At 47.1% G+C, this 22,058-nt stretch overlaps 1 protein-coding gene across 2 annotated transcripts in view; it reads right to left on the bottom strand.

The window, feature by feature from the left end:
• The window catches only part of LOC129384659 (uncharacterized), a 56,049-nt gene extending 38,549 nt beyond the window's left edge, over nt 1–17,500 (bottom strand). For both annotated transcript variants that reach the window (XM_055070259.2, XM_055070260.2), the window contains exons 1-3: nt 17,297–17,500; nt 10,398–10,468; nt 7,626–7,752 (exon numbers count right to left, since the gene is read on the bottom strand). In XM_055070259.2, the coding sequence (XP_054926234.1) occupies nt 7,626–7,752; nt 10,398–10,468; nt 17,297–17,418 (320 nt within the window). In that variant the 5' untranslated portion in view covers nt 17,419–17,500. The remainder of the gene's footprint in view (nt 1–7,625; nt 7,753–10,397; nt 10,469–17,296) is intronic.
• Between the last annotated feature and the right edge of the window lie 4,558 nt (nt 17,501–22,058).

Below are 22,058 nucleotides of genomic sequence, written 5' to 3'. Positions count from 1 at the left end.
ACTCTCGCTTGACATACCTGTTGTGCTCGATGGCCGCCACGTTGGTGCTTTATTACACACGGGGGCCGACTACTCAATCTTGTGCGGAAAACTAGCAACGGAACTTAGAAAAGTTATCACGCCTTGGTCTGGAACGCAAATTCGTACTGCTGGCGGGCATATCGTAACACCATTAGGCATGTGCACGGTCAGAGTACAAATTCGTGGGTCCACGTTTCCAGCCAGCTGCCTTATACTCCGCGATTGTTCTCGGGACCTCATCTTGGGCGTCGACTTTCTGCGAGAGTATGGTGCCATTATAGACCTCCGGGAGCGCACAGTGACTTTTTCGACAGTAAAAGCAGCGAATAACCGCGACAATTACCGACGTAACGCGCTTCGAGTTCACGCCGACAGTGTAACTGTACCACCACGCGCAAGTGTCCTGGGAATGGTCGTATGCGACCATCTGCGTGACGGTGAAGCTGTTGCAGAGTAAGATCTTGATGAGGGCTAGTTGGTTCATACTTAGAACTGAGGTGAAACAGCGCGAAAAAGACGAGGACACAAGGAAACAAATACCACAGACAAGCGCTGACTGCCAACTGGAAGTTTATTTGAAAATCACCGGACATACCTTCTTCAGCATAGGCATGCGCACATCTTATATTATTCTGTGCCGCGAGATGGTTTCATGTGCGCTGTGCGCGATAGGATAGAAGATTTCGGGGAAGTTAATTTTCAGAATTCTGTATGTGTCAACAGCGACAATTTTTTAGCGCTTTTAGACTTTTATCTTCATTCAACTGCTGTTAATTATGATGGCGAATTCTACATCCAACGTACTGGCATCTGTATAGGATCAGCCATCGCCCCCATTTTATGTGACATTTTTTTATCCTCGGTTGACAATGTAACTTCTTCTAAATTGGTTGACATGCCTGTAACGCGAGTGTTTAGATATGTTGACTACTTAATTGTTATGAAGAACGATTCCTGTACGCATTTTCATGACGCGGTCAGGGAAATTTTGAACCTGTTCATCAACTCATCGGGAGGACTTAAGTTCACGTATGAATCGCCAATTAACAACCGTATTCATTTTCTAGATATTAACCTCTGTTTTTCCTTGGACGAGCACGTATGCTGGGGATATCATCCCAGATCTAAGAAAACCTTGTTGCGTTACGACAGCGCACACTCTAAATTTATTAAGAGAGGCATAGCAACAACGGGCATTAAGGCAGCACTTAGTAAGTCATGTGAGCATGAGTGCGATCATAGTTTTTTAAATCAGATATCGCGACTACAGAACGCAGGCTTTCCCAGTTCTGTGATCACTTCAGTATGTGAAGCCATTTTGCAGAAAGGGAAAAGAAGTCCCGATGCTTCCCAAGAAGAAAACAAAGACAAAAGACTAGCATACGTGGTGCCATACCTACACAAGCTGTCTCACAATCTGAAGAAAGTTTCCAATAGACATAATATTAATTTGGTTTTCAGTGCCCCGTGTAAGTTGTCCTCGATATGCAATCGCATGAACAAGCGCGAAAGGCACCTGTGCACCACTAATCATAATACTCGTTTCACTGAGCGCAGGCGCAATGTCATCTATCAAATACCGCTAAGCCGTGGGAAATCTTATATAGGTCAAACGGGACAGTGCTTCAATGAAAGAGCTCGTCAGCACAGCACTAACCTAAAGAATGGCTATGGGAGTCATTTAGCTGGACACTGTAACAAGTGTCAATGCACCCCCATATTTGAACAGACTAAATTCATAGGGAAAGGAAAGAGTAAGAAGGAAAGGAAAATAGTAGAGGTCTTTCGTATAAGAAAGGAAGGCGATGAATGTGTAAGCACTCCCTCTCTCCTTGTTGCGCATGCCTATGCTGAAGAAGGTATAAATGGCCGGTGATTTTCAAATAAACTTCCAGTTGGCAGTCAGCGCTTGTCTGTGGTATTTGTTTCCTTGTGTCCTCGTCTTTTTCGCGCTGTTTCACCTCAGTTCTGTTGCAGGGGGCAATTCCTCTCTTATGCTGACTCATGGTGTATGTGCAGCCCGCACTCTCATTATGCTTCGAGGTGGACTTTCGGCGCTCCTCGTGACGAATTTCAGCCAGGAACATCAGCACCTATTTCGTCGTACTACTATCGCTTTCGCTGAGCCCATAGCAGACGTTGCTGAATGCTTTGCGTCTGCGACGAAGGAGAACCCAGCTCAGACACTCAGCAATATCGACATCAATTCAGACCTTTCGGAGGAAAAGCAGAAAGCGCTGCGCGAGTTGCTCCTTCGGTTCAAGGAGTGCTTTGCATCTTCTTCTAAGGTACGCCAGACGCCCATCACGAGACACCGCATAATCACGTATGACGACGCTCGTCCCAGACGACAACTGCCTTATCGTATATCGGCAAAAGAGCGCAAAGTGATTAATGCACAAGTGAAAGAAATGCTTGACGATGACGTCATAAAACCATCCCAAAGCCTTTGGTCATCGCCGGTGGTCCTCGTCAAAAAGAAAGACGGAACGCTTAGATTCTGCGTTGACTACATAAAGTTGAATAACGTCACAAAAAAAGACGTTTATGCGCTTCCCCGGATCGATGATTCATTAGATCGACTCCGGCGAACCAGGTATTTTTCATCCATATATCTGAAGAGCGGACATTGGCAAATTGAAGTTGACGAATAAGATGGCGAAAAAACCGCTTTTGTTACCCCGGATGGACGTTACGAATTTAAAGTACTTCCATTCGGAATGTGTTCTGCACCGGCCACATTCCAGAGAATGATGGACACTGTTCTGACGGGTCTGAAGTGGCACATTTGTTTATATACTTAGATGACGTCGTCGTGTTTGCGGCGACCTTCGAAGAACATCTGAAGCGTTTAGAGGCGGTACTTGAGGCGCTCCGCTCCGCTAATCCCACGCTAAAGCCAGAAAAGTGTCACTTCGGTTACGAAGAGTTGAAGTTTCTCTGTCATGTCGTGAACGCCGACGGCGTGCAGCCTGACCCAGACAAAACATCCGCTGTTGCTGCTTTTCCGACACCTCGTGACAAGAAAGCAGTACGTCGCTTTCTCGGTCTGTGTGCGTACTATCGTCGCTTCATCGCTAATTTCTCCCGGATCGCCGAACCACTCATACGCCTCACGCGAGAAGACACACCCTTCATTTGGATGGATGAGCAGGACGCAGCTTTCACCGAGTTACGGCAGCGCCTGCAGGAATCACCCGTCCTCGCTCACTTTGACGAGGACGCTGACACCGAGGTGCATACCGACGCAAGCAACATCGGTCTTGGCCCTGTACTCGTTCAACACCAGGAAGGCGTCGAGCGAGGGATCGCTTACGCCAGTCGCACCCTTTCACGCGCCGAGATCAACTACTCCACCTCCGAGAAAGAGTGTCTAGCGGTTGTGTGGGCCATCATGAAATTTCGGCCTTATCTCTACGGTCGCCCTTTCAAGGTGGTGACAGACCACCATTCCTTGTGTTGGTTAGCCAACTTACGAGACCCATCAGGGCGGCTTGCTCGATGGAGTCTCCGTCTGCAGGAGTTCGATGTTACCATCGTCTACAAATCGGGCCGCAAACACGAAGATGCGGACACGTTGTCGCGCGCTCCCGTCAAAACTTGCGATAAGGACATGGACGATGACGGCGCATTCCTTGGTGCCCTCACCGCATCTGACTTGATCAGACGGCAGCGCGAAGACGCCGAAATACGCCCTCTCATCGATCACCTAGAAGGCAAGAATGCTACAATCCCACGACACATTTCTCGCTGTCTCTCGACATTCTGCCTCCGACAGGGCGTCCTCTACAAGAAAAACTCGAGTGCCAGCGACAAAGAGTATCTATTGGTCGTACCTCCCGCCCTCCGTGATGACATTCTCCTAGCCTGCCATGATGAGCCCACGTCTGGACACTTAGGATTATCACGTACGCTTGCAAGAGTACGCCAGACGTACTACTGGCCCAGACTTTCTACCACGGTGAAGCGTTACGTGCAAAGCTGCCGTGAGTGTCAACGCAAGAAATCGCCGTCTTTGAAACCCGGGGGGTTACTCCCACCCATCGCACCACCTAGCGCGCCGTTTGATCAAATGGGCATGGATCTTCTGGGACCCTTTCCGTTGTCAGCCAGCGGAAACAAGTGTATTATAGTCGCCACAGACTAACACGCTACGCCGAGACGAAAGCTGTACAACGTGCCACGGCCTACGAAGCTGCCCAGTTCTTTATCGATCATATAGTCCTCAGACATGGTGCCCCATCATACGTGATCACCGACAGAGGAACTGCCTTTACAGCCCAACTGATAGAGGAAATATTCGAGTTGAGCTGCACGCAGCATCGCAAGGCCACTGCCTATCATCCGCAGACCAACGGACTGACGGAACGGCTAAACAAAACCATTGCTGACATGCTGTCTATGTATGTAGACGTGCAGCATAAAACATGGGATCAAGTCCTGCCGTACGTTACATTCGCGTACAACACCGCCATTCAGGAAACCACACGATTCACACCGTTCCGTCTTGTCTACGGGCGCGAGGTCCAGATCACGCTAGACGCAATGCTCCCGCATGACACCGACGCATCACTTATTTCCGACGCCGAGCAACTTACTCAACACGCAGAGGAAGCTCGTCAACTCGCCCGCATACACATCACGAAACAGCAGAGTACAGACGCACGACGCTACAACCTTCGACATCGGCAAGTTGAGTACCAGCCAGGTAACCAAGTCTGGGTGTGGACGCCAATCCGTCGCCAGGGCTTATCTGAGAAGCTACTTAGTAGATACTTTGGACACTACAAAGTGATACGCCGCGTTAGTGAAGTGAATTATGAGGTCATTCCCGACGGTGCCGCGTCGCCTCGGCGTCGACAGCACCACTCGGAGATAGTGCATGTTGTTCGCCTCAAACCGTATTTCGCGCGTTAAGGCGGCGCCAACCCGATGTCATACGACTTCCATACTTCGTTTGTTTTAGTAAGCATCGGGGTCGATGCTTTTCTTTTGGCGGGGGAATAATGCCGCTAGGTGTCACGCGCCAGCGCTAAGACAGAAGTGACTGGAACGCGCGCTCGGCAAGAGGTGGGGGCAGAAGAAGCAGTCGAGGCTGTGGACGCCGGCTTGAGTTTTTGTGTACGCCATCTTGTACGACTGTCTGTCTCGCCGACACCTGGTACATCTTTGTCTTTTCGTGACAATATTCTACGTTAGGTTCGATAAATAACTTTCTACTGCATTAAGCACGTTGCCTCGAAATGCCCGTTTCCGAGAGATGTCTCGAACTTCCGTAGGGCCAGGTGGGGCGTCAAGCGTTTTTGACATCAAGAAACAATGACAGAAAGAACTGTCTTTAAGCAAAAGCTTTACTGATGTAAGACATAATCCGCACGAGGTGGTCAGTTGTCGATCGGCTGTCTTTAAAGCATCGTCAAGTAGTTTGTTTCGTTCAAGAAAGTAATAGCCCACGATTAATTCTCTTTTGTAATAGGTTAAACGAGCAGTTTCATGACGCCATAGGCCACAAACTTGCCATAGAAGATGTATCCTAGCCCTGTTTCAAGATGGAGACATAAATAACCTTTTTCGTTGCTATGTCAATTTATATTGTTGCCCACATGGTGTTCAGAACTGGCGATAGAGCAACTTGCGTACCAGCGTGAATATGTTTTATTATTGCGTACATAGTCTGATCATTTCCCAGAGCAGACTTCTCACGAGGTATTTAGGACGTTGCACTCTAGGTAGGGCATAAGTGTATGTGATGTTATGTTGATTTCTTTCAAGGAGAATGCTTTACCTCAAGCAGAAAAATTTCGGCTCGTTATCAATAAAGAGGCATCCACAGGGGAAAGAATTACAGCGAGAATCTCGCCAAAGTGGGCAATGTGCATTTTCGTCTCAATATACTATGTGGGATTCGGGAAGTTCATCTATAAGGCTCAGAAACTGTTTCGCGAATTTGGTGGTTAGGAGGTATGCAAATGGAAGTGACTTACCAGCCTGTCGAGCAGCAGTGTTCGGATAGCAACAGTTTCAAAGCTCGTTCGGAGTTGTAATTGATGGCAGGGAATTTATTTACTAATATAGCCACACAACCCGACGAAGTCAGATCATCGTCGCGGCCTCTCTTAAAAATGACATTGCCTAGGAAAGTGTGTGTGTGTAGATATTACGTGTGTTTCCTGAACACAGAGAGCTTTTAAGGATTGATAAATTATGGGTTTTACGTGCCATAGAGACGATTTGATTATGAGGCACCCCGTAGTGGGGAACTCGGGAATAATTTGGTCTACCAGGGGCTCCTTAACGTTCACCTAAACTTGAGCGCACGGGTGTTTTCTCATTTCGCCCGTATCAGAATGCAGCCGCCGTGGTAAGAATTTAATCCCGCGCTCTCGTGCTTAGCAGCCGAACACCATAGCCACAAGCAACCACAGCGGTTCGCAGCACTATTGCACTAAGTTTCTAAATAGGTTGTTTGACGTCATCTAAATTGTGTAGAATTCTCCTTACATTCCTCTGCAATGTTAGTGTGTACATATTGCAGAATGCAATTGTGCTGCGTGTCTAATATAAGACAGCTAACTTAGCTTACAGAGTCCTTTTGGTTCTATATGACGCAGGGTTAGTGTGGGTTATACGGTTCGAAGTGAAACGGTGGTGCCGTTCGACTAGAAATCGTGTTCAGCGCCGTTCTTGGAAGCGGTGGTATGGCAACGCCTCACCGGTAGTGACAGTATCTTTAAGTGCCACACACACCTAGAATTTGATGAGGCTTTCTTGGATGGCGCAGCAACGCTGGCTGCACCCGCCGAAGGGCCTAGTTGTCAAACACTGGCCACATTTTTCGTGGGCAAGGCTGCTGCGGCACTGTCCCTTTATACACCGCATCAGCTTATCCTATGGTATGGAGAAATGAGCCGTCTTCTTGCGTCATTGAAGCGTTTTCACGCGTCTTTGAAACCTCTTCACGCGTCTTTGACACATCTTCACGCGTCTTTGAAACCTCTTCACGCGTCTTTGAAACCTCTTCACGAGTCTTTGAAACCTCTTCACGAGTCTTTGAAACCTCTTCACGCGTCTTTGAAACCCCTTCACGCGTCTTTGAAACCTCTTCACGCGTCTTTGAAACCTCTTCACGCGTCTTTGAAACCTCTTCACGCGTCTTTGAAACCTCTTCACGCGTCTTTGAAACCTCTTCACGCGTCTTTGAAACCTCTTCACGCGTCTTTGAAACCTCTTCACGCGTCTTTGAAACCTCTTCACGCGTCTTTGAAACCTCTTCACGCGTCTTTGAAACCTCTTCACGCGTCTTTGAAACCTCTTCACGCGTCTTTGAAACCTCTTCACGCGTCTTTGAAACCTCTTCACGCGTCTTTGAAACCTCTTCACGCGTCTATGAAACCTCTTCACGCGTCTTTGAAGCATCTTCACATGTCTTTCAAACCTCTTCACACGTCTTTGAAGTAGTCGTTTTCTTTTGCTTTTACAGTAATTATCTATTTTTCTATTTTCCATGTGGCATAAAATCGGGAGTGAGAGGCCCCGTCGCCGTCGCAGTTCGCCCAATGGCTGTGTTGCTTTATGTCAAGAAATATTTTGAAATGGTGGCTCACCTCGCGGTGTCTTTCGTAGTAGACGATAGTTTCTCGATGCCAGCGTGACTTGTTCTGGGCCAGGCGTGATCGGCACTAGCGGTGGACACAACAGGTGCGTAGTTGGTGTTTCCGCAGTCAGTGGCATCTGCACGGCCAAAAAAAAAAAAAAACAGCAGAGGTGGTTACTCGCCGCTGTGCAGAGGTTATTCAAAGAGCATGAAAAATAAACAGTGGCATGCAAAACGTTTTAGTTGGGCTTTAGGGATAGGGAAGGCTGGCTGTTTGTTGGCCTGTGCAGTGCACGTTTTCTATACGGAAATCTGGAATTCGGAGCACAGTGCACGAAAAAAATTCACATTCACGTAAGAGACAATCACGTGGAAATTAATAGAATGTTAATTTTTCTAAAAATAAATACGCTGCAAACAATACAGCAGATCATAACACGACCATTTTCAATGCGAAAGGCGACAGGTCGTATTCTTTCAGTGCGCTAAAAAATCAAACCTACTTTTTCCAATACTTCACTAAGGTCGCAAAGAAACGTATGTTAAAATCAATAAGCAAGCTTTGGCAAACGCCAAACTTCCCTTTACCAAGAAGGACGCCTCTCGTTATTGCAAAGCTGCTTAGTTAGCAACGCGCGAAAGGAAACTTCAACTCGGAGGCTTCTGTCTAAGTGCGTGGGGGCAGGGATATTGTTTTTCTCGGTCACGCTTGCACCAGATTTGGTGCAGGCCATCGAATGTGAAAAACAAAGGATGAAATCTTGTAACTCCCATAAACAAACCTATTGTTGAGACGGTGAGTGTCTATATAAGAAGTATTGAATGCGCTAAAATTTGTAAGAAAAGAATATGAAGCTCGCAACTGTGTAATTGAGCAATAAAAACGATATGATAATTCTGGAATGTAAATTGGTTAATACCCGTAAATTGAGAAAAATGATACGCAGCGGTCTGAACTTTCTCACAATGTTAGAGCTAGGAATTTTGAAAACTGCCCGGAAACATTTGTAATTTCTGTAAATTGTAAATTCATAAATCAAACTCGGCCGCTTTACATATTCTACATCTTGCGGTTCACAGGACTGCTGTACTTGTTTTAGGATGCGAGTTACTAAATTGCGTAGGTTGTGTTTCAAATTTTGGGGTACTTGTCAATTTCCGGGAATTCTGCCATACTATCCAGGCCCTAAATGTGTAATTCCCTTACTGTAGTCACTAGAACATTCTCAAATGGAACGAACATCGTTCATGTCAGTCTAATAGGTTACTAAAAGCATCTTGGCATTTTACATGTTGAGCGTGAAAATTCCAAATGTTTCCCGAGCCGCAGCTTCCTATTAAGAAAAATTGTTTCGAAAGCTTAGGTGGGGCAGCGAAAGGATGACTGCCTAATGATGTCACCAACCCGCATGTTGACACTTTCATTACTTTTGTACCCCGATATCCACTAACTTGTATATGTCAACGGGTTGTGTGCAAAAGTGCACCTACAGGTTCTGCATATCACCTATTCATTTACCAGAAGACAGCTTGATCGGGTCCTGGACGAAGTAAGAGTTGACAGAACAAGCCTAAAAACTCCATTCAAGCTTGAATATCCAGGAAAATCATGTCATGATGAGATAAATGCAAGCTTAAACCGACAGTGAACTATTCTTCAAGAGCCTGGCTATCCTATGCATATATTTACCTACGTCTGTAGCTGAAGTTCCTGAGAATGCATATACAGTTAGTAGTGCATGTTTGGCAACTAATTATAAACAAAATGGCTGTGATCCACTGCACGCCTTCGAGACCTTTCACACTGAATAAGATAGGCCACCCAATGCAGATATGTGAGGGTCGTGTTGCGGGTATCTGATAAGGCGGGAAGACTTGCAGAATTAGAAGTTGACAGGGCAGTGTCGTTGGATAAAGTAACAGCAGCAATCTCGCTACGCTCTGGCAAACATAATGACTGCGTGTTTTCCAGAATACTAACTGCTGCTGCTCAAACTGCTCGCAACGACACTGACTACTGCACTGGAATTTGGTTTATCATCCAATGACGGAATGCTCACAAACAAATGTGTCGTACGACGAAAACGTATAGGAATAAATAATAGAGCAGGGGCTCATCACGTTAACATGACGTAGGCCCTTTGCGGAGAAGGCAAGGAAGCAACGCCGCTTCAGGACGCCATTCGAGGCAGAGAGGGAGACTGGAAGCAGTAACACTAGCCTGCTGACGGCACAGTAGCACGACAGCTCCATGTCATCTATCCTCTCCCATAACGAATGCACTTGAATAATTATATTACCGAAACAATCCCTTGACGGCGCATTGACATTTTCCAGCGTATAATTTAAATTTGCAATGGCGCCCGGTAAGAGGCCCTTCAATGACAAGATCTTCTAGGAAGCATTAAGCCTGAAGAATAAAACATGCGGTTGACTTGCTACGCATTGGTAAGCTCGTTACTCTGACCCCATTTCTAGACATCCAAGGCATATCGAGAAGCGTTCATTGCCTTTACGAATGAATCCATCGTGTAGAAAATGAATTCATTAGAAACTTGAGGCACGTAGAATAGGCGCAGTGTTGACTCTGTTAGCGCTCAATTCATCTGCATGAATTTCACACTACGAGTGCACATCAGCAACTGACTTAGTGACGCTAGTAAGGCGTCCGTATGACCAATAAATGCACCGCCCTCATGATCGATGGAAAGGCTGCCTCCTCTGGGCTTTGTTGAGCATGTCCGCAAGTGGAATCGATGGTTAAAGGCCATGCCGTACGTACCATTGACGTCACTGGCATCGGTCTGGCGGTTCAACGCCTTCAACGCGTCATTGATGTACTCGTCAATATACCTGAAATGAGACATGCATATTGGCGTTGGCTCGGTGCTCCTAGTTACAGCAGAATATACCTGAAGAGTGTTTTTGCCAAACAGAATTTCGAACAAGGGAAGTTCTTTGTTAATTAAGGTAAAACCTGTATTGGATCATTTTATCAAAAGTATAACTTGCTGGCTGGCATAGGTGAACGGCGCACTCTTAAATTGCGTAATTTCTTAAATTATGACATGAAGCGTGAAATATAGGAAAACAACGAATGATGTTAGAACGAAGTTAGGAAGATGCTAAGTTGCAAAATTACGATATAATTATGCAGTGCCATCCCCTCCAAGGCGCCCATTTTAGACTACGTGCGTATAGCTCTACGACGTCATGCGAGTCAACTGGAAAGCGCTAGTCATACACATTGTGACAGGATGGCCGCACCATGAGTAGCGTGCGGAAATGGTGCACGGGAGCTTAAAATTTTGTTTTGGGTAACGCAAGATTATGTTAGGTTTGGCTGCATTATATTAGCTTTCGTACAAGGACCATGCCAGTCGGCCGAATCAGTCGCCCAGCCGCGTCCGCAACAGCTGTGCCAGCGTGCGACCACGCATCTTTAGATTTGCAGTCGGCAACTGTTCTCGCCATTTCACGATTACCTTCGCACGCTCTGCCGACGCGGCCGTTCGCAGTCGCGCCAAAATGACGTGGCCGTCGCGGAGTCCTGGTAGTGCTTTCCGATTTACCCTAACATGCCGTAAAAATGAACACAGCGTTCACTGCAAAGACATATGGCGTTTTTATTCAAGCGCGACTTTTATATTCCCTGAAAAAGAAGTAACAGCAAAAAGTTCAGTAGTGTTCTCACTTGGTTACACATCTCTTGCGTGTTGAGCAAATGGCACTATCTGTGTGATATTTCGTTAGGCTCCTGTAGTGTGCTCACTCGACCGCCTATGGAAGTGTGACGTACTGTTTTATTTTCTTATCTCCTTGAGTTTCACGTTTCAAAAGCCTAATCTCGCTATGACGAACACTTGGACGGATCACGGAATGTAGTTTCGCCACCAGGGTTTCGCTAATCCGCACGTAAATCAAAGTCAGGAGCCTTCTTGCGTTTCACAATGACTGGCGAGATGCCACTGCACCTGGTATATCACCCGTGATGTCGAACTAAGCAGCTCAACATCCCAGCCAATGGGCTATTGCTACAAATGTGCGATGCCGTGATCAAAGGCAAGCTAAGTTATATACACAAACTGTATATATATATATATATATATATATATATATATATATATATATATATATATATATATATATATATATGTGTGTGTGTATTTCTTACGCATGATGATTATTTACAAAGTGAAACGAGGTCCACGAGGAAGCCACTGGCGACGCCCAGAGTACCCCGAGATCACGTGCGCGCACCCTACTTCTTCCTCTACTTTAGTCGCGCAGTGCTGCGACATTTTGGCCGGGGGCAGACGAAGCTCGCTGAGCGAGTTAAAGGGACTTGTGATGGTACTGCTTGAGTCTGGCCACGTGAACAACTTGCGCCGCACGTCAACGCCGATTACTTGCCGTCACTTTGGTGACGACATGGTTCACATCACTCAACCGGCTGAGTATGACGAATGGTCTGGTGTAAGTGGCGAGAAATTTGCGGTACAATTCCTTTTTGTGAACAGGTGTCCAGAACCGAGCAATCACCGGGAGTAAAACTGACGGGGATATGCCGCGCATCAACGCAAATCCAGCTTGCTGTTGCCTTGTGAGGACAACGTCCTACGATGCGCCAGTCGACGTGCTTCCGCAGCACGACAGAGTTTGAGCGATGGAAGGATCTTCTTGGCACGATAAAGGTAGAATAGTGTCCATAAAGCTCTTGGAGCACGTGCATACGGCAAAAAGAACGGCGCATATCCAGTAACTTCGTGCTTGGCACTATTATTCGCGTACGTTACAAAATGTAAGACGGCGTCCAAATTCTTTTGGTAAGCAGCGACATACATTGATAACATGTTGGTAAGGGCTCGATTCGCCCGCTCCGTGAGGCCAGTGGTTTGCGGGTTGTAAGGAGTGGAATGACGATATGCAGAACCACAAAGCCGTAAAAGTTTTTCAGTGACGTCGGCGGTGAGTTGCTGTCCACGGTCACTGATGACAGCCCGGGCTGCGCCGTCACGGAGTATGACGTGATGCAACAAAAATAAAGAGACATCTGTTGCAGTGGCAAATGGAAGTGCCGCCGTTTCAATGTAGCGAGTAAGGTAATCTACGCATACTCTAATCCAGCGGTAGCCAGATGACGTCTTTGAGAGCGTGCCAAACAAGTCGATGCCGACTTCTTCGAAGAGTAACGTCGGTGGCCTAAGTGGTTGCAAATAGCCTGCTGTAGCCGTCGCTGTTTGCTTGTGGCGCTAGCAAACAGTACAGCTGGCGACACACAGCTTCGTTGTTTTCCAGAGCTTCGGCCATAAAAATCTGTCGAAGTCGGTTTAGTTTGCGTGCAAAGCCAAGGTGCTCGGACGTGGTATCGTCATGCATGGAAGGAAGGAAAGCAGGGCGCAGGTTTTCGGGCACAACTAGAAGCAATGGAGCACCATCAGCCAAGGAGGAGGAGGAAGGAACTTTATTGTGTGCCCTGCTAGTTGGTGGAGAGGGCTAAAGGCCCCGCCCAGGTGACGGTCAGGAGTTCGTGGGTTCTGGCGGCATCCTCGGCCCGCTGGACGGCCCAAAGTTGATCCTCGAGGGCGGGGCGGAGCAGCGCGGCTTCCCAGCGCGTGCGAAGGCTACTGCTAGGGGCCGCGTTTTCTTTGTTATTTATCCCTCGGCATTCCCATAATATATGCTCCAGAGTGGCTCTGGATTCGCTTGTTTTGCATTTGTCCGTAGGATATACATCCCGATATATGATGTGCGAGAGCGCAGGATTCGGATACGTCCTAGTTTGTAACTGCCGCCATGCGACAGACTGCTTTTTTGTCAATTTTGCGTGAGGTCGCGGGAATATGCACCTCTGTAAACTATACTGTTTCGTAATGTCGTTATATGTTGTCATTCGGTCCTCCCACTCCCACTCGTTTACCGCACGGTCACGTCCGGAGGGTGTCGGGGCGTCACTTGCGACTGCGGCTCAGTCCGTAAGCCCTCGAGCCGCGTCGTGTGACGCCTCGTTGTTGCCGTCCTCCGCGAGAGTGTGAGCGGATGCCCAGGTGATGTATATCTTTCTTTTGTAATTTTGGCCTCCCGCAAAAAAAAAAAAAGAATGCGTAGTGCCTCCGGGGAGATTCGGCCGTCGGCAAAGTTTCTTATTGCCGTCTGAGAGTCGCTGACTATCACGGTTGCGTTAGTCTGAGCTACTGCGAGCGCTATGGCTACTTCATCTATCTGCACGTCTTGCACTGTTTCTCCCTATCGATTACGGCTGCCGTAAACCCCCGTTTGCGACCGTATCGAGCCGCGTCTTCGAACACTGCGTCCTTGTCGCTGCCGAATTTCTTCTGTATTTGCTTCGCTCTGTTCTCTCTTCTGTCCTTATTGTGTTCTGGGTGCATGTTCTTTGGTATGGGGGGGTATTACCAATCTTTCCTTCGTCTCTCTCGGGATCCACCTTGACACCGTGCTGTGTGTGGTAACCTATGTCTAATCTCTCTGGGATGTGTCTGCCTGCTCTTGTCTTAGAGAGGCGTTCATATTGTGCCGTACGTTGCGCTTCAATGAGCTCGTCTATCGTGTTGTGTAGGCCTAATTGCAGCAACTTGTCCGTGCTGGTGCTGATCGGTAGCCCTATGGCTAGTTTGTATATTTTCCGAATGAGGCATTCTAGTTTGCTCTTTTCCGCGACCTGCCATTTTATATACGGCGCCACGTATACTATTCTACTTATTACGAAGGTCTGTATTAACCTGATCGTGTTTTCCTCTTTCATCCCGCTGTGTTTATTTGTTATCCTTCTGATTAGCCCCATGATTTGCGCTACAGTTCCCTCGAGTCTTCTGAGGGTTTCTCCGTTGTTGCCCTTGGCTTAAATGAGGAGCCCCAATACCCCGATCCTATCGACCTTGGGTATGGGTTTCCCATCGGCCGTTTTTAACTGTATCTCCTCTCTATGGGTGAGAGCTTCCCTGTAGTTGCCTTGTTTGCGACCTCTGCGAGTCAACCAAGTTATTTTTTTTTTTGCGCAACAAACCACTACGAAAAGTAAACGGTGTTGTTCCTGCTGGCTGACATGCAGCTGCCCGTAGAATTTTGAAGGTAAGGTCGCAAAGTTGGTTGCTCTCGAAGGTACCCAGGTCTGGAAAGTCGGAAGAGATGGAAACTAGGTAGTCATCGAAGTCATTATGCTCAGCTTTAGTGTGTAGCAAAGGGAGACGGGATAGGCAGTCAGCGTCCGCGTGACAGCGTCTGCTCTTGTAGTTAACGGAAACGCTGTACTCTTGAAGGTGCAAAGCCCAGCGGGCCAACCAGCCTGATGGGTCACGCAGCCCAACGAGCAAACAGAGTGAATGATGGTCAGTCACTATCGTGAATGCGCGGCCACGTAGATACGGGCGGAACTTCTGAATGGCGAGGATGACTGCCAGACAGTCGAGTTCAGTAACGGTGTAGTTTGTCTCCGCTATTGTAAGTGCTCGACTAGCGTAGGCAACCTAATGCTCAAGGCCACCGCAGAGCTGAACAAGCACAGTGCCAACACCCACACCGCTGGCGTCAGTATGCAGCTCAGTTGACGCCTCCGGATCAAAATGCCGTAGAACCGGTCGAGATGTCAACAAAAATTTCAGCTGCTGAAACGCCGACTCGCTGTTAGCAGTCCTCAAGTATTTGTGAAGGAGTGAGTGAGAAGGAGTGACGTGAGGGGAGAGGGAAGCTGTGCGAAATTCTTGATCAAATGCCGGAAATATGAGCAAAAGCCCAAAAGCTTCGCAGATCTTTCGCCATGTGTGGCTGTTGGAAGTCGCGAACCACAGCTATCTTTTCAGGGTCTGGTCGTATGCCATCTTTGTCGACCAGAAAGCCTAGTACGAGGGCTTGACACTCACCGAGATGGCATTTCTTCGAGCTTAAAATAAGGCCAGCTTGCTGGATACAGTCAAGAACACCGACAGGCGCTGATTGTGCTCGTGAAATTTCCGGCAGTAGATAATGACGCCGTCTAAATAGCACATGAAAATTTCCCATTTCAGTCCGTGGAGTGCGGTATCCATAAATCGCTCGAATGTCGCTGGAGCGTTGCATAGGCCAAAGGGCATAACGTTGAACTCAAAGAGGCCGTCAGTTGTGACGAAGGCGGTCTTGTCTGAGGGGTGCATGGGAATTTGCCAATATCCTGACCGTAAATCAACAAGAGAAATACGACGCGGAGTGGAGGTAGTCGATGACGTCATCTATTCGTGGCAGGGAGCACACGTCTTTCTTTGTGACAGTATTTAGGCGGCGATAGTCCACACAGAATCTTCACGAGTTTTTTTTTTACTAGGATCACAGGAGCAGCCCAAGGTCTACACGATTCCTGGATCACTCCTTTCTGTAACATTTCTTTAACCTGCTCGGCGACGACTTTTCTCTCTGAAGGTGAAACGCGATAGGGCTTCTGACGAATTGGCGTCGCTTGCCCTGTATGGAAGTGGTGTTGCATACGAGACGCCGGTGGTGTATGGGATGCTCGTTGGTCTTGAGCAAAATCAAACAATGTGGCGTAGCGAGCGAGCACTCGTTCAAGCAGACACTGCTCACTAGAAGACAGCGACTTGTTAATCATGCGCTCAAAGTCACCAAATTATCGGGGTTGGATTTCTTTTCGGCAGTTTACATTTCGACCGTTCCAACGCTGACAATGGCTTGTCCGTCAAAACTTGCCAGTTTAAGTCCTAGCGGCAATGTTATGGATTGGGTTGAAACGTTCACTGTCCACAAACGAGTACAACAATCAGTGGTGACAACAAGGGCGCGAGGGAATATCACATTTTTTTTTAGCGTATTGTCATAATCGGGCTCGGCTTAACCACTATAAGAACCTGTCCGAGGGCCAGAATTATTGACAGGTTCAAACATTTCGGTCTGAGGGGACAAACACACACCTTGCGACACGGCGAGAACGTCGGCGGCATCACTGGTGTTATCTGTCGTTGAAGTTTTCACGTCGCGGCGAAAGGAAATCGCACCACTTCCACAATCCAAAGTTGCCCCCCACTCACGCAAGAAATAAATTCCTAAAATAATGTCATGCTTTGCACGTGCAAGAACAGTAAATTCACTTCTAGATGTTTGGTCCCCTATCGTAACTGAAACAGAACAGACCCAATGGGGGCGTAACGAAATATATGGGGGTTTCTTCAAAGTTCAGCACGCAGGACCCGACGTAACATACGCAGGAAAGAGACGACAAACTTTTAGGAAGACTTACTTACTGAACGCTTTCGGCTGGTGCACCAGCCTTCGTCAGAGTACAGTAAGGTACTCTGAAGGAAAGTGCTCTGCATAGTACAGAGAGTACAGTAAAGTACTCTGACGAAAGCTGGTCCACCAGCCAAATATGCAGTAAGTCTTCCTAAAAGGTCGTCGTCTCATTCCTGCGTGTGTATATATATATATATATATATATATATATATATATATATATATATATATATATATATATACATATGGAGAGATACCTTGATCGAAAAACAGGAGGCACTTCTCTTTGTCATGGTCATAAACAGCCGCAGCCGCACCGAATCAAATTATTCCTCGAAAACGCCCACTTCGATGTGGAAACAAACGTATAACTGTTAAAGTCTGTATTTCAGGTTGTTTCTACGGCTGACAATATCCAACGAAACTTTCACAAGCGGTAATACTCACGCAGGGTAATCGTCGCAAGTGCCTGAGGCTCCCTCGCCGCCTTCACGGCTTGTACCCGGGGTTGCTTCTTCGATGAAGGCAAACGCGGGAGGCGTGTGCCCACCGCTTCTTTGTTCAGTCATGCCTGGTGACGACGCTCCGGAGCACTAGCGTCTTTCTGAGACAGAACGTTCCTGAATGATCGCGCATGCGCAGTTTGGGCGAAGGATGAGAGAACCAGTAAAACGGCGGGCACTTGGGCAACTCGAATGAAATTGTAAAACCCATCTGGAAAAAAGAGACGATAGAGTGCGCCACTATGTCGACGCTAAATTGCTAATATATTGAACACAAAACAAGGCGCCCCAGTGACCTGTGCTGAATTGACACCAAATCATCAAATCAAACTTAAGCAAAGCCCACGCCCAGCCAAAAGCCGTAGATACGAACATGTGTTTATTATTATTTCTTTCTTTCAGGAGTAGTGCTAATTCTACTCGGGAGATATTGGCAGTCGTGACGCAATCAGTGAATAGACAGAATAAATAAAGGGGACCCAACGTTTATACGATGGCGAATCAGAAAGCCTCTTTCGCTATATATTTAGGCCAAATTACACCTGTAAATGTGAAGACAACATATGTGAAATCAACATTAGCTTTATCCCTGGGTGTGTAGCTGTTCGAGCGACGATTGACGTTAGACATCCAAGGCAGGTATAAGTGTCGTCAGTGCTTTCTATTAGCACAGTATCGCTCCTGCTCGCTTCAGGGTGTTTTTGGTTGTACATGGAGCCTTCACGTAATGCTACAGGACAGTTTCTTGCGAAAATGCCTCGTCGCAAAAGTCTTTTCCACCCAACCATGTTCGAGGAACATAAGCGTAAGCGCCCTGAGGCCGCTTCCTCTCATACGGCTCAGATACCACAGACCCTTCTTGCTGCCCTGGAAGGAAAATTATTTACCGAACGTAAACGATAGGTGCTCCGAACCGACAAGCGACGTTACTCGAATATAATAACATATTTCATCTACAACAACCACCGTGCAGTTCCTGCTGCACATGTGACCAGCTGGCACCACGTTAGAGCGGTAACCATTTTCGCTCCGGAATGTAATATGGATTGTGGGTGCCAGAATTTCCTTCTAGTATGACAGGCCGTGTCGTCAATTTGCCTAGTTATCCACGAGGCACTGCTGCGTGAATTGCAAAAGTCCTGCGCAAGGAATGGACGTTTCTCATGTGTTTCCGTTACCTCATTAGTCTACTAGACAATCATAATCTCTCCATATGATCAGAGGAACAATCCTGAACGGAATTGCAAAATGTTGATGTTTGAACCGTGCAGACAGGACCACATTTCTCAACGATATCTTGCGGTACAAGTTTAATGCTTGACATACTCAGCTGCCGTAGGAAGGAAAACTTCAACATACCTGTATACCTATCGCGGACGAGAGAAGGAAATTCTTGCGGCCACCAGAGTCGATAGAACATTGAAGTTGACTAAACGCGGGAATTCTGTACGTCACCCTCAAGGAGTGAGTCTACGAACATTGTCCAATGAGGCCGTTTTGCGGTAAGAGCCAAACGATTGCATCAGTAAATGCCCTCTTTGGTGAGGCAGCTTTCGGAGTTCCCTCAGAGGACAAGTTTGCTCGGGTCGTAAACCAAGGTGCTCTGTATTCACATTGATTCGTCGCAAAAAAGCTAGAACAACAAAATACACCTGTAGTAAACGTTATCCTTCCAGTAAATTTCGTTATTACTGGCTCAATGACACCTTTCACCTGCTTGTCAAATGATGGGTCTTTCCGGGAAGTGCTTACCTTTTAGACAAAGCATGCGTTCTCTCAAGTATATGAACGCAAGTTTTCCTCTTTTTTTTTCAACTTTATGTGCCTCAAATAGGGGCGCTTTATTTAGATTCATGTTCTGCCGCTAAATTTACGATATTGGAAATTTAAGCATAATCCTTCCGCACAGCTGGAACTTAAAGCTTGAAAGTATTTGGCGCCGCGCACGCGAGTACGCCGCGATGCCCATAAAAGTTACCTTAGCTGACGAATTTTTTTTTTTTCGGTGGTAGCAAATATTCAACGGAAGCAGTCTACAAACTTCTGCCTTCTCAATAAGGTAAGTAAAGGAAAGAAAAATATACCCATCCAGTACTCACGTTGGCATTGTGTAAGGACAGGTGTGTACAGGGTGAAGTAGAAGACCCCAACGACAGGTGTGAGGTTGACTCCTTATTTTCTCGGTTCATTCTTGTGCTTGGGGCGTATTGGAAACTGCACTGCGCATGCGTATGAAGCGACGTGAAGCACGCACCCATTCTTTAACACAGCAGCAGCCACACTCAACAACCAATTCAGGGATGGTTCGCCTAAGAAGCTTCAATTTAAGAACAAAAAGAGCACAATTGCATGGCTCACCCTGAACTGTCGTTCGATGTGGTTTAGGCTTCGTGAATGCCTACTTGGCCAGTGCTTCGACTTATACCACTGCTCCTGGACATGTGAGGGGCGTTTGTCATGTTTCTGTGTTTATCCGTGCCCTACGCTAAGAATCAAGAACACGTGCCAAGCCGTGGACACCGAAGCCAGGTTGCTATCCTTGGGAGTGGTGACGCCTTGGTCGTAAATTATGTTTCACACTCAGCGCCAGTGAAGTGAGCTGATACATAAAATGATGAAGTAAGTAAACATGCTCTGACATGCTGCTCGGCGAATGCCCGAAGGGTCACATCTGGCTAGCTCGGCTGACCGACGACGCCGCCAAGACTCAAGGTCCGGCCGCCAGCTGAGGAAGGGAGGATCCGGTGGGGCACGCCTCCCGCTCGCCCGTCTGTCTTCACCCAAGCCAACTGGACCTTGAACAATGTTTTCCCTCTCTCTATCACCCTGATTCAATTGCAGGGTGCACGAACGATTGATTAAAAGCTTTAGTTGATTTAGCGCAAGTACGCCAGTTGAAAACGCGGTGAAATAAACGTGCCGGAGACAACCGGAGTGTTCTTCGAAGATGAAAGAAGCTGTAATAGAGCTTAAGGAAAACTTAAAAATGGTTGAATTTTCGGCATTGAGCTACACACATGCTCGAAGTTTTCACCAAGAGTATATGCGCGGCCTTCTAGGCTCCTGCCTCGGTCATTCACCAGGGTCTAAGGATGAGTTTCCTGTCATTTTAAGCTTGTTAATCCATACCAGCCTTGCATCTCTTGCGTGCAGGACCTTATGCCAGAAAGAAACTGCCCCAGCTTGTTCTGCAGCTTGCCCTCGCGTCGGTCTGTCCTTTGACTTAACTCCTTCAACTGGATAAAATTTTACGTGTTTCGGTATCGACGAAGTGTGCCCAATGTTTGATTTGCATTTCTTGCGTCTCTTCGCAGCCCTCGTTTCCTCACTTTCGCATGTATTTTATGGTGGCGGTAATAAAAGTGCTAAAGTATGCTAAGTTTGCTTATATAATAACGAATGAGACATGTTGATTTTTTAAAATACGACCAATTGGCCGAATCCAGCCTCAACATAGGAATTTGCCGAGGACAGGCGTGCTGCTGCATCAAAGTCGACGTTACTGTGGAGTGTGTCATTGCCTAAAATATTTTATAACATTCCTTTCAAAGTAGGGAAGAAGCCCAGACGCGCCTAGCGCTGAATCAATACAACAATACTAATTGTGTGATACTGTACAATATATAGCCTCCCCTTTATGAATAACTTACCAAAGGTTACAAGAACTTGTTCCATGTGCTTACCTTTCGCATCGCACCGAGACTCTCGCTACAAATTGTTGAGCATTCAACCAGCACTCACTCACCAGCCAAAAGAAATTACTGCCAATAATACGTGTATGTATTGAAGGTAAATAGAAGGAATTATAACCAATCTATCATTTAGAATTACTTGTAGAGACACTGATTCGAGGGGCTTTTAAGTTGTGCATTATAAATGACATACTTGTCTGCACAATTATTGCCATAACAGCGAATGAGGCGATGCCATCGTCGCGGTATCTTCAGATTGGCGATCACCGGAAGTTTGATTGATCAGAGTTTAAATGCCTCTCCTGGGCTCATAAATACTTTAAGCTTGTGTTCAAATAACAGTTTAGTATGATCATCAAAGTTTTAATTAGCGCTAACACATTGCAATACATTATCCGCAACGTCATAGTAGTACTAAAAAAAAGGAAAGTGTTCCACGCGTCACAGTAGAATTCAAGTTTGTGCTCCCTTCCCTTTTTCTTCACCAATCCTTTGTTTTTTTTTGGGGCGATCAAGTGAACGATGCCGACTATTCGGCACCAACGGCTCGAAAGTTGTGTGCCCGCTGAGTGCCCGCGCTTGCAGGCTGTTCGTGCGTGTTTCTGGATTCACCTGCAGATGGGAGGTGATGTAGCCAGATGGTCCCGGAGTCACCCAGCTCTCTCAGAGAATGGGCGAAGATGATTTAACCGGTGCAACAGATAGCACTGCTATGCAGAGGCCGGGCAAGTAACGTTGGCCTTTGGGACCCCCCCTTACGCATCCCATCAGCAAAGGCTGCGAGCGAAAGAACTGAGCACCTTTTATGGGCTTACTCACGTGAGGTATTCTCTTTGACATTTTGGTGACGACCTTTTTCCTTCTTTTTCATTTTGCACGTCATCCTGGTTATGCTGCGTGGTCGCCATCGCAGATGACTTCTTGCGATGGGGTGTGTCAGCACACTCGTCTTAGGGGTGGCTTTGGACAACACGTTTTGCTCAGGTGAGCTGGCCACTGCAGCAATATTTATCC

Source organism: Dermacentor andersoni, chromosome 5, assembly GCF_023375885.2.
Source record: "Dermacentor andersoni chromosome 5, qqDerAnde1_hic_scaffold, whole genome shotgun sequence".
Lineage (NCBI taxonomy): Eukaryota > Metazoa > Arthropoda > Arachnida > Ixodida > Ixodidae > Dermacentor > Dermacentor andersoni.
This window is presented reverse-complemented; position numbering and strand designations above follow the sequence as displayed.